The 15,165-nt window shown below is 30.8% G+C and overlaps 1 protein-coding gene across 1 annotated transcript in view; it reads right to left on the bottom strand.

Annotated features, from left to right (window-relative positions):
• The window catches only part of LOC129234173 (DNA (cytosine-5)-methyltransferase PliMCI-like), an 84,752-nt gene that overhangs the window by 47,140 nt on the left and 22,447 nt on the right, over nt 1-15,165 (bottom strand). Inside the window, exons 8-10 of the mRNA XM_054868088.1 lie at nt 8,434-8,526; nt 6,870-7,203; nt 1,041-1,221 (exon numbers count right to left, since the gene is read on the bottom strand). Coding sequence (XP_054724063.1) covers nt 1,041-1,221; nt 6,870-7,203; nt 8,434-8,526 — 608 coding nt within the window. The remainder of the gene's footprint in view (nt 1-1,040; nt 1,222-6,869; nt 7,204-8,433; nt 8,527-15,165) is intronic.

Genomic DNA, 15,165 nt, shown 5'->3' with positions numbered 1-15,165 from the left:
AAAAAAGAACAAAATATGATTCTCATATCAGATGTTAAAAGATTGCATTTTTCAAAATGTAGACATCTAAAGAAAAAAAACGGTAATTAAAAGAGTTTACTTAAAGTTAATCATCCTTGTTAGCATCGAAAAATCAAAACCCATATAATTTTCTCCCAAAATAACAATTAAACATCGCACCGCAACGTAAAAACGCAAATATTGACAAGCCGACAAAATGATGAGAATATTTTCTAATCTCATTATAAAGGTTCAACGCCAGACGCTAAGTGGTGATAGTTTTGAAGTTGGTAAACCTATCTGAAGCGATCATATTTTTTTCCTCACCCTTACTATCCCTTTGCAGGTCTAAGTTCATTTCGCAGATATATATTATTATTGTTTATTAAATCATGAGTGGAGAAAAGTGCCTAGCAATGCCTTTTCAGAAAAGTTTACAACAACACCGCTAGCTGTAATAAAACAAACAACAATTATATTTATTTGGCAGTAGCAATTATTTATCGCTTGCAGGAGGAGCATCGCAAGAGTGCCGATTTTTTCTTTTTTTCAAAATTAGCCGATTTTGTATAAGCTGATCCCTCTAATTTGACTTAAAAAAAGGTTCCAAAAATTATCGGTTTATACACAGAAATATGTAGTTTATACACAGAAATATGCGTTATTTTGCTTTCAGATTTGCTCTTTCAATAAACAATTTGTGACAGATCCGATCTTATTTATCAGAATTTTGTGAAGGGTCCGTTTTGTTTGATTGGGATTTTGTGAAAGGTCCGTTTTGTTTGATCGGGATTTTGTGAAAGGTTCGTTTTGGTTGATCAGATTTTTGTAAAGGGTCCGTTAACGGACCCAAATATCCTCTGGCCAGACCCCTGTCCTTATTTGATTTGAATGATTTCTCCATAGTAAAATATCATTAGCTCTAGAACGAAGAGGCAGACAAATTGAAAACAAGTGACTGAAGAGCCTTATTTTTGATAAATAACTTGTCAAAGTATGACAAAATTTCAGAAACCTTTTGATTATTTAAATACACTTACCTCACAAACACCACAACGTTTTCTTCTTTGGGCATTTTGCCCTTTAGTTGCATCTGTGGCCAGTTCATCAGGGAAAAAACTCTCAAAAATTCTTTGGACTAAAATTGTTGTTGTAGCCAATGAATAAGTTGGGGCTTTTAGTGGTTTGACAGATTTCAGCTTTAGAACTCTGTTCTTTTTTCTGCAAATTATTATAAGAAAATAATTCCTAAATTTTTTTTAAAGTTTCAAAATAGGAAAAGCATATAATTAAAACTTCAAACATCATATACAACTTATTTTAACACAATCAGGGAATTATACTTCTGAGATATGTTGGATCTTTACAATTTCAGCTAAAAAGCAAAACAGAAAGGTCTCTTATACAATTAAATGTTATTTCCTTTGTATTGTCTCAGCTTATTTCTCTGTAATCAAGTAAACTTGCAGTAGCGTTCATATAAGTAAATTATAGTCATGTTAAAATTAAAATGAAAATATATTAGAATTTACTGCAGGAATTAGGAACATGTTAAAGCTTCTATCCTACTTCAATGCTCAAACACAAAAGGATAATTGATTTTTATAGATTTAAAATAGGCTTTGAACTTTAGGGAAGCTTTCCAAGACATTTAGAGACAGAGTAAGAAGGTTGTCGAGTGTCTAAGCTAAAAATAGCACTTGAAAATGCACATAGCAGCAAGTCAGAATTTGATTCTAATTTAATGTAGTTATATATACATATACATAACATTGAACAGACTATGAAAAATATCTTTCAAACAGTAGAGAAGGACTTTATTCATTACATTAATTTAATTTTAAACTTCAAGGTTTTCAACCCCTTTTCCTCTGCCACTGGAGACAATTTTTAAAAAGAACGTTCACTTATAATTTTACTCGCCTTATAGATACATGTTATTAGCATTCATTGAATTGCATGCACACAATTATAAAATTCAATTGCAAAATAACTGGAATTATTTTATATCAGTATATTTACTCTTCATTTTACACACTCTATGATACATATTATTGTCACTTTTAAAAAAATTATAAGTGAACAAATATAGAATAAAATCTCATTACAGCAACTATACTTGCTTGCAACTTAAGTTGACAATGACGTCATGACGCGGCAAAAAAAAAAAAAAAAAAAAAAAAAAAAAACTGAGTTAACAAATAAAACATCACGCTTACCTACCCTGCCTACTTCACAAATAAGAGGAGATAGCCACCTGTCTAATGAGCTGCTATTGGCTGGCGCGTTTGATTCAAATAGATGAAATGCTCAGCGTGCTTTGCTGGTAAAATTGAAAATATTTCGCAATTGACAGAAATTATGAAAAAAGAAGGTTACGTATGCGTGGGCTTAACTAAACCAATTTCTAAAGTGAAGGGCGTAATTTCACCCGAATATTGGACAAAGCGCTAGGAACTATTTCCTTCGCTTGGCCTCAGCTTATTTCTTATTTCTCCCTTGTCAACTAAGCTTGCAGTTGAGTATACCAATACAACGAAATATCCACATCAACAAAATGAATACTTAGACCTGTTTGTACATTACAATGAACAAACATTGCTGTCTTTTGAAGTTTATTGTAACAGGACTTGTAACATTGAATTGGCAAATGATTTAAAAAAAAAAAAAAAAGAAATCTGAACATTTTAGTATGCTTGTGTTATTTTTTTAAGTACCTAATTAAAAGAAAGCAATGGATGAGTTTTTGATTTGTTTTAAAAATAAACTACGTTAACTACTGAAATTTATCACTTAGTGTGACTTGTTTATCAATCACTTAAATGGTTCAATTCTGATTCAATCCTGTTGCAGTCAGACGAGGTGTTTGCATTAAGATATAGAGGAAAAAAAAAATATTTGTTTACATTTGAACTAATAATCATTTCTTGCAATGAAAACCAATACATTTTTAATATCTTGAACTGAATTTCTGCCTGAGAAAAAAAAAAAAAACTTAAACCACTACATTAGTGTATAAACTAAAGTACTGTTTGATTAGGTTGGAACTTTTTTTTGGAATTTTTAATAATTACCACCATTATCAGTTGCAATAATTGAGAGTAGAATCTAGTAGAAAATTAAAAAGTGAGCAGGCAAAATAATAAATAGCTTTTTGTTCTTTTAAATTTATCATTATTGAGCAGTCACAATATGAAGGCTGTAGCTATTGGAAGTTGCTCTTTTCTTTACAAACACATAACTAATTTAATTAACTGGTGTTAATAAAATTTATTTTTGTCAAATTTGAATAACAAACTGTCAGAAATAAATTTAAATTAATGCTGGCATGGTAGGTGGCTGTCATTTAACGAAATATTCTAAACAGATATTAAATTTTATGTATACAAAAAAAAAAAAAAAAACTGATACACTACAAAAACTCAAATGTGTGTATTGTGTTTTTGTAGATTACATGTTAAAAATTTACTGGGTCATTCTAAAAAAAAAACATGTTTTTCTAGGTTTTTAGGTCCAGGGTAGTTAGTTTAAAAAATATTTACAGTGATCTCTCGCTTATACGCAACCTCTGTTATATGCGTTTTTCACTTATGCGCGTTTTTCTCACGGGCTCCGCTAAAAATTGTGCTCAAGCGGTACGCGTTGACATAGCCTATCGAAAATCTTTTGCATCCTCGTAGACTATAGCACTGATCACGCGACATTTTTTTAGGTTTTGGGGAATTCGCTTACGTGCTGTACAGTGCATAAAAAATGACAAAACGTACAACTTCAAATTTAGCTTTTTTATTAAATCACAATGTATAAATGGAAGTTATGTGCAAATTTATTCATTAGTATTAGTAGTATACTATTAGTTTTACTATAACTGAAGTTAACTTCTTGCACTTAAGCTAATTTTTGGGTTTTTCACTTATACGCGAATTTTACTTGTGCTCGAAAATTTCGTTGTCCCGTTTGGTCGCGTATAAGTGAGAGATCACTGTATTTAAAATTTTTTTAAATAAGATTTTAAAGAATATAACACATTTAAAAAAAATCATCTATATAAATTAATTATGTTTTAATTTTTTTAAATTGCTTTTTCACTGAATGGAGGGATACTTGTATGCATTCATTACATGTCCCAACACATTACCTCCCCCTTTTTTTTCATTTATCTACTGAATAAAAAAACAGATTTTATAGTGCAAATTGAATCATTTGATGTTTTTAAATTAGTTTAAAAGAATTATGTTTTAAAATAAAAATATGTACAGCATTCATGATCTTTCGAATTAGTTTTTCTTGTAGCCTCCGCTCAGAATCTAATTAATATTACACTTAATATGATACATAAATAATATATTTATATAAGAATTTTTTATTAACAGCAGTACTGGCAGCTCATTATTTAGAATCACCAGTAACTATTTTCAACTCTGGGTCTTCATAGTGAAGCTAAAAACTTAGTGTAAAAAAAAAAAATTTCAACAGTATTGGGCAGTTCTCAAAAGGTGAGAGCAAACACAGACCTCAACTTTGAAGCTTTAACACCAAATAACTTTCATTTTAATTAACTCAAAAACTTTTGAGTTAAACTATAATACTGTAAGAAACAAGAATTGACATAAATTATGGAAAAAAAATGCTCTTCAAATACCCTTTAAAAAATATTTTCTTTGCTAAAAGGCACAATTTTTTGGACATTCAAAATATTAACTGAGCAAATGTAGCATTAAAAAATAATAATAATAAAATAAATTGTTTCCATACATTTCAAAAAAAAAAAAAAAAAAAAAGGGTATGAAATCAAACTGGATAGTTTTTTGATAATATTTTCTACAAATTACAAAAGTAAAGACATATTATTTATTTTGTAAACTATTTTAGAAAAAAGGAAGTTGGAAGTATGTCCAAAAGTTATGATCTGGACAACGCCACTATTTGAGAACTAAATAGGTGATTTATATGTTTTAAAGGTATTTTTTGCTCCTCAAAATTAATTTTTAATTATTTTAAAGTGTTTTCATATGTTTTTATGCAGTATCTTTGAAGCAAAATCATTTTTCTTAAACTTATATGCAGGGTTCGCCGATATATATCATGATATATTGATATTTTTGAAATTATTTTTTTTTTTGAAGTACAACATTTGCGATATAAATATTAAATGAATTAATTGTATTAATGTTGTTCTATTATTATTAAAAATAATCAAAAGCAATGCAGTGTATTTATATAACATATTAATTTATCAATATATATTGATGTAAATAATACTATATTCCTTCTTTATTTTTATTCATAAAACATTAGGTAATGTAACAATTTTAATTGGTCAGAAGAAAAAAAAATGTCTAATGGATGTGTACTGACTAATGCATATTTTTTATTTATGAAATATATAAAATTCATAAAAATAGTTAACTAAAGATAAATTAGTAAAGCATCTAATGCTTACATAATCCTGTTAAAATTAATAGAAATATATCAGTTATGCTATATTTTATTTCCAAATAAATTAAATTATCAAATTTTACAAATGATTGTAAATATCATTTAAACTTAAATGCCATTCGAAGTATGTGAATTTTTTTCAAAATGTATATTTATGAATGTCAATAATGAAAGAAATATTAATTTTAGAATTGATGCATTATAATAGCATAAGAAAATAAACAGTGATTTGATGAAGCACTTAGTATTTAATAACTTAAGTTTGCACTGATTGAAAATATCGGATATATATCAAAATGTCGGATTTTTTTGATATTTTTGAAAATATATTTTTGAACCCTGCCTATTTGTGAGATGTCCAAATTGCATAACGATTTAGACGCCGACAATTCTGTCTATTTATTCATTATTATAAATGACCTTCTGTCTTGTAACCTTAATAAAAAAAGGCTATTATGATGTTAACTTCTTTAATCCAATGGTATTTTGCACAATTAATATGTTATGCATTGAACATTACATAAATAACAGTAGAAACACAAGTTTCCATCGTAACAAACACATTTAAGTAAACAAAAGGGCGGCAGCTCATAACTCTGCAACATTTCAAACTTGATTATCTGTTATTTTGCTGATATTTTGGATAAAATGTTTTCAAATTACGACAGCAAATCAATATCTAAACAGCAATTATTTAATAAATAATTCTTAAATGTTCTAATATTTAGATATTTCTTTCTTTGCACAAAAATCTCCAAGCAACTCCGATTGGCGACAACTCACAGAGTGCGATAAGCAAAGGGTTACCAGCAGGGAATTCCAGTTTTCGCCAACAGCGTCAGTTTTGGCGACTTTATCACCTGCACTGACGAAATGGATGGGGTTTTTCGGATTCTACGAAACCATAACAAAATTTTATTATTTAAAGACCAGTAAATAAAGTCATTCAAATACTTCATTAATCCTTCCTTTTTCATTGCAGAATTTAAAAATAGATAAAAAAATTTTCATTGGAAAAGTTCAAAAACTGTGAAATTTGCATTATGATGATGTTAAAATCTGTTAGCTACAGATCGGTCATTAAATTTGCTATTTATTAATTTTTATAAATACCTGCTGTCTTTTTGTTTGTAAATGATGCTCTAGGTGTACATACTATGCAATAAAAACAAAATTGATGTAAAATTTCATAATTTAAAAAATTGCTCAGAATTAACATTTTTGTTCCCACCTTTTGAGAACTAACCTATTTTCTTTGAAGTTAATGTTAAAATTCTTTAGCAGTAACCGAAAAAGCTGGAAAATATCTGAAAAGAAATGCTCAAGTTATTTAGTTAGTGTTAATAAAAATAAAGATGAATTTCGATTATGCAAATGATAAAATTCGAAGTTACGAAACAATGTAAAAGATTAAAAATAACGTTACTTACTGAGCTCCAATTTTAATGCCAACTAGACTTATCAAAGTTCTAATGCAAGGTGCTGTAATTAGAATTGTATCAATAGTTTCTGCAGCTGAATCATAACTCTGTATTTGATCAACAACAAATTCTGCATATTGCAATAAGGTTTCTTCTGAGTACGCTCCATGCCCCAATGCTGGTGCTGTTGTCTGAATTTTATTTAGAAGATCCTCATACGATGCCTCGCAATTTTCAATTAATTGTTCAATAACTATTTTACTTAAATAGATTTTTGTCAGTATAGGATTCAGGAATTGTTCATATTCTTCATGGGGCCTCAACAAGACATATTCTGCAAATGCTATGTAAAAAAAAAACCTGAATGTTACTAAAGATCAAAAACAATATATAATATACACAACATCCATATTGATAAATACAATCAATTTGCGATAACTCGAATCTAAAGGGACCAATGAAAAACTTCGACTTACCGCTTGTTCTGATTTTTGACATTTTAATATTAAAAACCATCGAATGTTTTAATTAATCTGCACATATAACAGACAAAATTACAAAACTTAAAAAGTTTTTAAGCAGAATAAGCACAGTTCCTCCGTGAAGAGTTCTGAAGACGAAGTGTGTCTGGTCTTGAACTTCTACAGCTATCCAGCACTGCAGTGGAAATTTTCTATGTTCAGTAATATAGCGAAATCCGTTGCATTCTCACACAGCAAAGACCAACTTATAAGAATGGTATGGTCTTGATTTTGATACTGTTGGAACCACTTGAATAGAGCTGATTCTACTTTTGGAAAGGTGCACATCTTCATTTGTTTCAAATTTGGATTCATGGATTGGTACCGTTTTTGAAGTTTCTCTTTTTCTTTTAAAGTGGAGATATTCCATATTTTAATGCAATATCTCTTTTTGATTGCCGGATTCCTTTCAATGTCACAAGTAAGATTTACTTTACTATCTAAATTCAAGATTTTTAGCTTCCGCTTAGACATCTTTAATAGTCAAGAAAATTCTATCTCTCTCTTGGCACTTATCAGCAAATGATCAAACTAAAGAATGAACTTAGGTTTAGGTATCTTAACTTAGGTCTTTGAATAAAAGTACAAACATTTGACTTGAGAACTGGACAGTTTAAAAGCAGATTTGTCGTCCAGCAACATGTATAAGTGTAAACAGCACAGTACACAACAAAAGAAAACAAGCTATACTCATTTCCACGCGTGTTACTCTTTTATCTCACATTGGCTCAATGGGTGTGCTCCTTGCTCCTCCGATTTAAACCAAAAAAAGCTGGCCGGCTTTTTTTGGTCTGGCTAAAATGGAACAGCCCTGTATTTAGAACATGTTTACCATCAGATACTATTATATTTACGTTGTGTGCTATTTTTTACTATGTTACAAATAAGGTAAAATGTACAGAATTCAGTCAGAAATGACAAAAATATAATTAGGACCTTTGAAACAATTGTGAAAATATAGATTTTGAGCCACAACATTTTCCAATTAATACGGAAAAAGAAAAAATCTTTTAACAGTACTTTAAAAGATGTATCAGCAACATTAAGCTTACCTGTTCCAAAACCAATTAATGCTTTTTCACCACCATCAAATCCAGATACCCACCATTCAACTATTGGACCTAAATTAGCTCCAGGTATTCCATCTAAAGAAAGAAAAAAGTTTAGCACTTTTTTGCCATTGCATTTTGCTTTTGTTGCCCAAGAGCAGTTTATAATTGGGGCAAACTTAACTGGCAGCATTGTGAAGGCTACGCAGATCTTAATCAGTATTACAATGCTGCCAGGTTAGGATTGCCCTAACTACAGACCATCACAACTTGATTGTGCTTGGACAAAAAGGCAAAAGATTAATAGTCAAAAATACTGCACACACTACAGATATATACACACAGTAGAAACCTCAACAGGGTGGCGACAGAAATTGTAAAAAAAAGTTCCCTGACTTTTCCCTGATTAAGCTCACCAAATTTACATTACCAGTGATAATGGTTTCTTTTTTTTGCCCTACTTGAAAACCAGTGTATAATAAATAAAATACAGTGTTTAAAACGGCTTAAGCTGTTAATTAAAAAAATATTTTGAAAAGATGCTCTTTTTTTTTAGTAAAAATAGTACATTAAATTATCTACAGAGAAAATGTTATAGGAAATATAAATCAAGTAATTTACTTTAAATAACTAGTTAACATTAAAATTCTAAAATTATTAAAACCACTCTAAAAGACATATCTAATCTTGATAAAATTAAAAAGTTCATAAATAATCTTGAACTGAATTTTCAAGCAGCAGAATTGTTGCTGCAAGAATAACAAGTAATAGTGAAAGCATAGAAGTAATGTAGTTTTACTTTCGTAAATAATAGATATATTTATGTAAAACAAATTGAAACCTTTTAACAACCAGTCACATTGAGCTATTCCCTATTCAAGAACTTAGGTTTTAATAAATGAGCATAGCATTTAGCTATTAAAAAATAATAAAAATATTTACTTAAGTACTTAACTCACTTTCAAATGATTTTATTATTTGTCGAAAAAAAATCTTAGATTACTTTAGTAAGAAACAACATTGAAATGCAAAAATAATTATTGATTTCAAATTATATATGTAAATGTTTTTAAAATAAAAGAGTTTTAAAGTCTGAAAAGAAAAAAAAAAAGACCCCTTTGTGTAATCTGAGGTGACAGCGGATAATATAATGGCAAAAAAAAGTTGATTTTTATATTAATATTCAATTTTAGCAATTAAATTAAAAACGCCAAGTAATAACTTTTAAGATTTTATCATTATTAATTTAAAAAACAAAAGATTGTTTTCTTGAAATCATGATTACAGTAAACAGTATGTTAATTACTTCAAGACAATGAATAAAGTCAAGGGAACTAAGTCATCAATGACGGCTTCCTCTTTGCCTGTGGGGTATTTATTCTACTCAGCATGGAACTCGCGGAAGGAAAATTCCAGCTATGTAAAATAAACTTTACAGACAGACGCATTCTTAGGAAGTTCATACTAAGATTCCATACTTGGCCCTTGAGGAAAAAAGATGCACAAATATATGGCAGTGTATAATCACACCTCATTAATTTTACTTTTTAAAAACAAACAATTGGCAGAAAATGCGTAGGGAATTAGGGTACTTAATTTGGCAAAGAAAAAATATTTTTTTTTTCTTCATTTTACCAAATTTCACAGAATTTTTGTTATTTTTTTCAATATTCTCTGATGTTTCCCTGATCTGTCGCCACCTGCTCAACTATCCAAAACTTTTTTCTATGAAAACCCATTTAACCAGTCAGTTTACTGACATTTTGCTTTTTTTTATTTATTTTTTGGTAAGTAAACAATATCACTTCAAGTAGTGACAGCACAATGTGCAGTTTGGCCAATACTGAACTTTCTGCTGCTGCACATATTTAGTTTTAGCATGGAACGAACAATAAATGCATGCAGCATGAATACATAAACCTTATGAAGCATATTATGTAAGCATATTATGCTTCATAAGGTATAATATTTTTATTTTCATACAATATTTTCAGTATAATGTGTATTTTTTAAATTAACGTTAGCAGTTAAAACATTTTTGGAATGAGAATGAAAAAAAAAAGGAATTTTTTCTGAAAATACAAAAACTTGCATCTGAATTTCAAATAGGATGACAACGCTTACACATGTGGCAGATAGAAAATATTTTATTATGAGACAATAACTAACCTGGAATGAATTTTATAACTTAGGATGTGTAAGTCATGGGTGCAAGTTTGGTGATGTGTTCAAGACGGAAAATATTTTCAGTCCCCCCCCCCCCCGCCCACATACGGGCTTAAGGAAAAATTTGTATGTATAAATGTTGCAGATCTTAAAACAATGCCAGTTTTGCAATCTGTTTGATTTAAATTTTAAGCCTTAAAATTGCAATATTTAAGTGTTTTGACATCATAATTCTAAAAAAAATAAAATCCGGCAATAAAGGGGGAGGGGGGGGGGGGTCTGGGGGCTCTCCCCCAGAAATTTTTTCAAATTGAAGTCCAAAAAACGTTGTGGTAGGCCTTTTTGGTGAAGTTCAGGGAAAGGAGGGGTTCAGGGACTCTTACATCAATTATTTCAAACTGATAGTCCCAAAATCACAATATTGGGCAACCTTCAAAAAATATTAAAGAAAGAGGGGGGGGGGGAGACGCTATGGGCTTTCCCGAAATCGAAGATTTAAAAACGAAATTGTAATTTAAATTTCATAACGTTTATACTCTTTTTGAATGCACTACTGAAGGGATGGAGTTCAGCAACCCTCCTTCGGCAATGTTTCGAAATTGAAGTTTCAAAAACGCAATTTTAGACGATGTTGGATAATGTAAGGGATAAAAGCGTTTGCAGCACCCCACCATTAGTTTTTTGCCGATCCTAAACATTTTTGTTGTAACAATAAAATCGCTTAGGACATAAGATTTTCACTTTTGCATCATAAATCAGTTCTGATTCGAAAGTCTTCCCAAGGTAGCGCCAACAAACTAGAAAAGAAGGTAAGGTGGGGGAAGGGTAAGACCGACTAATGATAATAAACTGTCATCATTCCCCCACAGTCTTCATTTGAAAAAGAATTCTTTTATAGGATAACAGGTGGTGAAATTAGCAATAAAAAATCGCTTCAGTGAAGTAGATGTATTTTTTAAACAAGGTACCCTTTCCAACATTCATTAATTAAAAAAAGAAATAGGGGAACTGAATCCTAACTCCAGGCAGGGTTCCCGAATCACATCCCTCTTAAGGCACTCAAATATAGCCTAAAGTGGCGCTTTAAATATTTCAGCATCAAAGAATTTCCGGAAGAGAACTCCCGAACCCCTTCCTCTGAGTTCACCACAAATGTCCTAAATTTCAAATTTTAAAGCTTCAGTTTCTAAAATGTTTTGTAGGAATAGTACCCCTCTTACCTATAAACATGATTTATGGCCGCCTAAAAATTTTAATACTTTAATTCTGGAAACTTTTTGAAAAAATCTTCCTACACCCTTCCCCCTTAAGTCATCCAAAGATAGCCCAAACCAAAGCTCTTAAAATTTCAAAAACTAAAATATTTCGGACTGGGGGTGCGGAATAACCCCCCCCCCCCTCTCATTGTGTTTACTAAACGTAGCGTAAGTTTTTGTTTAAGATTTATTTTTCTATTGAGAGAGCAACTCCCTTCCACACATCGCCAAAGACAACCCAAAGTTCTAAGACTTCAATTTCGAAAATGTTTCGAGAAAAACCCCTGAATTCCCTAACTCTTAACTCACTCAAAAATAGCAGTTCAATACTTCGGGGAGAGAGACCTCCCCTCCCCCGAACTCTTTCCTATAAGTTCACTAAATTTTACTTAAATTTGCGGTTTCCCCCTTTTCATCACCGAAGATTTTAGAATTTAAATTCTAAAACGTATTGAGAGAAAGCCTTCGAATTCCCTCTTCTTAAGTCTTCCAAAGATTACCTAAAGCCGAGTTCTGAATACTTAAGCTTTGAATATTTTTTGGGAAAAGAGAACCCCGAACCCCAAGACCGTCCAAAGTTGCGCTTTTAAGACTCCAGTTTCGGAATTTCGCCTAAAGAGAGGCCTCCCTCTTGACATTGCCAAAGACAGCCTAAAAGATTTAAGACTTCAATTACAAACTTTTCGGGAGAGGGTCGCAAATGCCCTTTAACTTAAGTCATTTAAGTATAGCCTCAAATAGTTTTTAATACATCAGCTACAAAACATTTTCATGTTAAAACACCAAAACCATCTCTCATAAATTCAAAAAAGAATGCCTAAATTAGTGTTTTTAAAACTCCAATCTTCGATTCTTTTTTAAAACCCACTTTTACATCATCAGAGACAGTCTAAAACTTTTGACTTTTAAATTTTTAAGAGTTTGCAGTGGAGAAATATCGAACCACTCCTAGCTTCAAAAATATTTTCAATTCAGTTTTTCGATATTTTATACTGTAACCCGTGAGTACCCCCCCCCCCCCCTTAGATTGTCCAAGATATCAACGTTTTAAGACCTCAGTATCGTGGGTTAATTTGCGGACAGATTACCCTCTTTGCAAGAGCAGCGTTTTTTTTCGCAAACTCGTGCTGCCGTTATTTTTCTCCTTTCCTTTCTCTCTCCCCCCCTTCCCCCACCCGTATTTCCATTCTAGCGAGTGTTCGATTCAATGACATTAAAATTTAGTGATTCCTCAAGTCTGTCAAAAATGCAGGAACGGTTTGCCCATCGGTGTTTCCAACCAGCTTGAAATCCCCCCCCCCCCCCCCCGATTATTTCCAAAATTCCCATTTTCATTAAAATCTTCAAAATCTTTGATAGTTTCTGTTTTACCTGGTATGTGGACGCCCTTTGCTGTGGCGAAAATATTTCATCTTGTCAGCAATCACTTTCAATTGGTGATGCAGATTCAACTTTTAAGACATTTTAAGAGCGTACATAATTTTCATTTATGCGTGTAAAGTTTGCAAAAAAAAAAAACAAATTAAAAAAAAAAAAAACGAAAGGATGATCGAAAATAGCATGAGAAAAGGCTAAATTTTCAATTAGAGCCGATTGCTTCGAAAAATCAGGGAGAATAGCGAGCAACTACTCGGTTTGCAATGCAGTGAGTTGGAAATAACAAAGCTATACCTAAAAAAAGTCAAACGGCACGAGCCGAAAAGCCACTCCTCCAAAAGCACGTTGCAAACAAAACAAGCACATGGCGGAAAACCGAGAGAATGTCGATGTAAATTCGTGGTTATGGAACGATCCAGTAATATTAAAGCATATTTTTGAAACACTCAATTTTTCTTTTTTCATTAAAAATTAAAAGAAAGTCATTGAATTTCTTTCCATCCCGACCTCCGTCTCGGAAATTTTGTCAAGACGGAAATCCGTCCTGAGACGGAAGGTCTTGCACCCATGGTGTAAGTAATGGGCATCTGCCTCACATTTAGGTTTATGAGTTTTTTTTAAAAAAATCAGCTTTTAATTATTTTTTAATAATTTTTAGCATGTTTAGAATCATGGATTACTGTAAATAACCTTGATCAATGACTATGAAATCAGTTAAATTTCATTGTTAGATTAATGGCATCTAAAAAAACAAACAATTTGGCAAATTTGTGTTTTCAAATGATTTAAAGCCACAAATGTTGGAAGTATGTGTTTTTAGTAACTATACTTTTAGTAAAATTGTATTTCATGAGAAAATATCAAAATAGAATTTATAAAAGTAATATTTTACATTAAAAATGTATTGAATGTACACACTCAAATACATACATTTAAATACCATAGCAAAACTTATTCATACAGCTGATTCTAATCAAGTTATATAGAAATTGCAATTATTCATTAGAAATTTCAATTAGTATGCATGAGTTTAAATATTTTTAAAAATAATTGTAACCAAATTTTCTTACATACTTATGCGGTACATGTAAACTGACAAAGAAATTGCTTTACCTCAAAAACATGAAGCAATGAACAAGAAAAAACAGGGGACAGCATCGATCATCAACATACTGCATTTAATTGGCTACTATTTACAAAAGCATCATCCACATCAATAAAGATTTTTCTTGCACATATGATTTAAAGAATTTTAAATTCTGCAACCAATTGAGACATGATAAAGTATCATTTAAAAACACTCAACTAAAGCATTAAATAAGAGTTGCACTGCAACCTTATATTTAAGAAATTAACTAGTAAATTCTGCTTCACATTGTTCTATAGTGGTTGGATTACTGACCAATATTTTGAAACACTCAACCTTTATCTAATATCTTATGATCATATAATCGTAATAAATATTTTCCAATTGGTTTTAAAATTAAGCTTGTTGAAAATATTTAGTGTGACTAATTTTTTAAAGTGTGAAACTTATCAACAATTAAAAGTCCCATTTGTACAAGATTATATACTAGGGCTGGGCGATATACCGTAATATATCGATATATATTTATTACCACGGTAACGATATTCAGATTTTAATCTGTCTGATATATCATCGAACCGGACTTACCTAATAACTAATTAAAATAATGACTTTTTGTGCTTAATGGGTGAATCATACCTGCCAACTCTTTCAGATTTCCCAGACATTTTACGGATTTTCATGTCTTTTTCCGTACTGATTACGAGCAAAATTTGAGTATTTTCGTGCTTTGCAGAACAAAAATATTGTATCTCACCAGTTTTGGCGCAACAAGCGTTTTCTAGAATGCAGCACCCGGCCGAAATGAAACCTTGAAACCAGGGTTGCCCTAAGAGAATTCACTTGTTG

Source organism: Uloborus diversus, chromosome 1 (genome assembly GCF_026930045.1).
Source record: "Uloborus diversus isolate 005 chromosome 1, Udiv.v.3.1, whole genome shotgun sequence".
In the NCBI taxonomy this organism is placed as follows: domain Eukaryota; kingdom Metazoa; phylum Arthropoda; class Arachnida; order Araneae; family Uloboridae; genus Uloborus; species Uloborus diversus.
The sequence above is the reverse complement of the archived record's forward strand: the minus strand, read 5'-3'. Positions and strand labels throughout refer to the sequence as shown.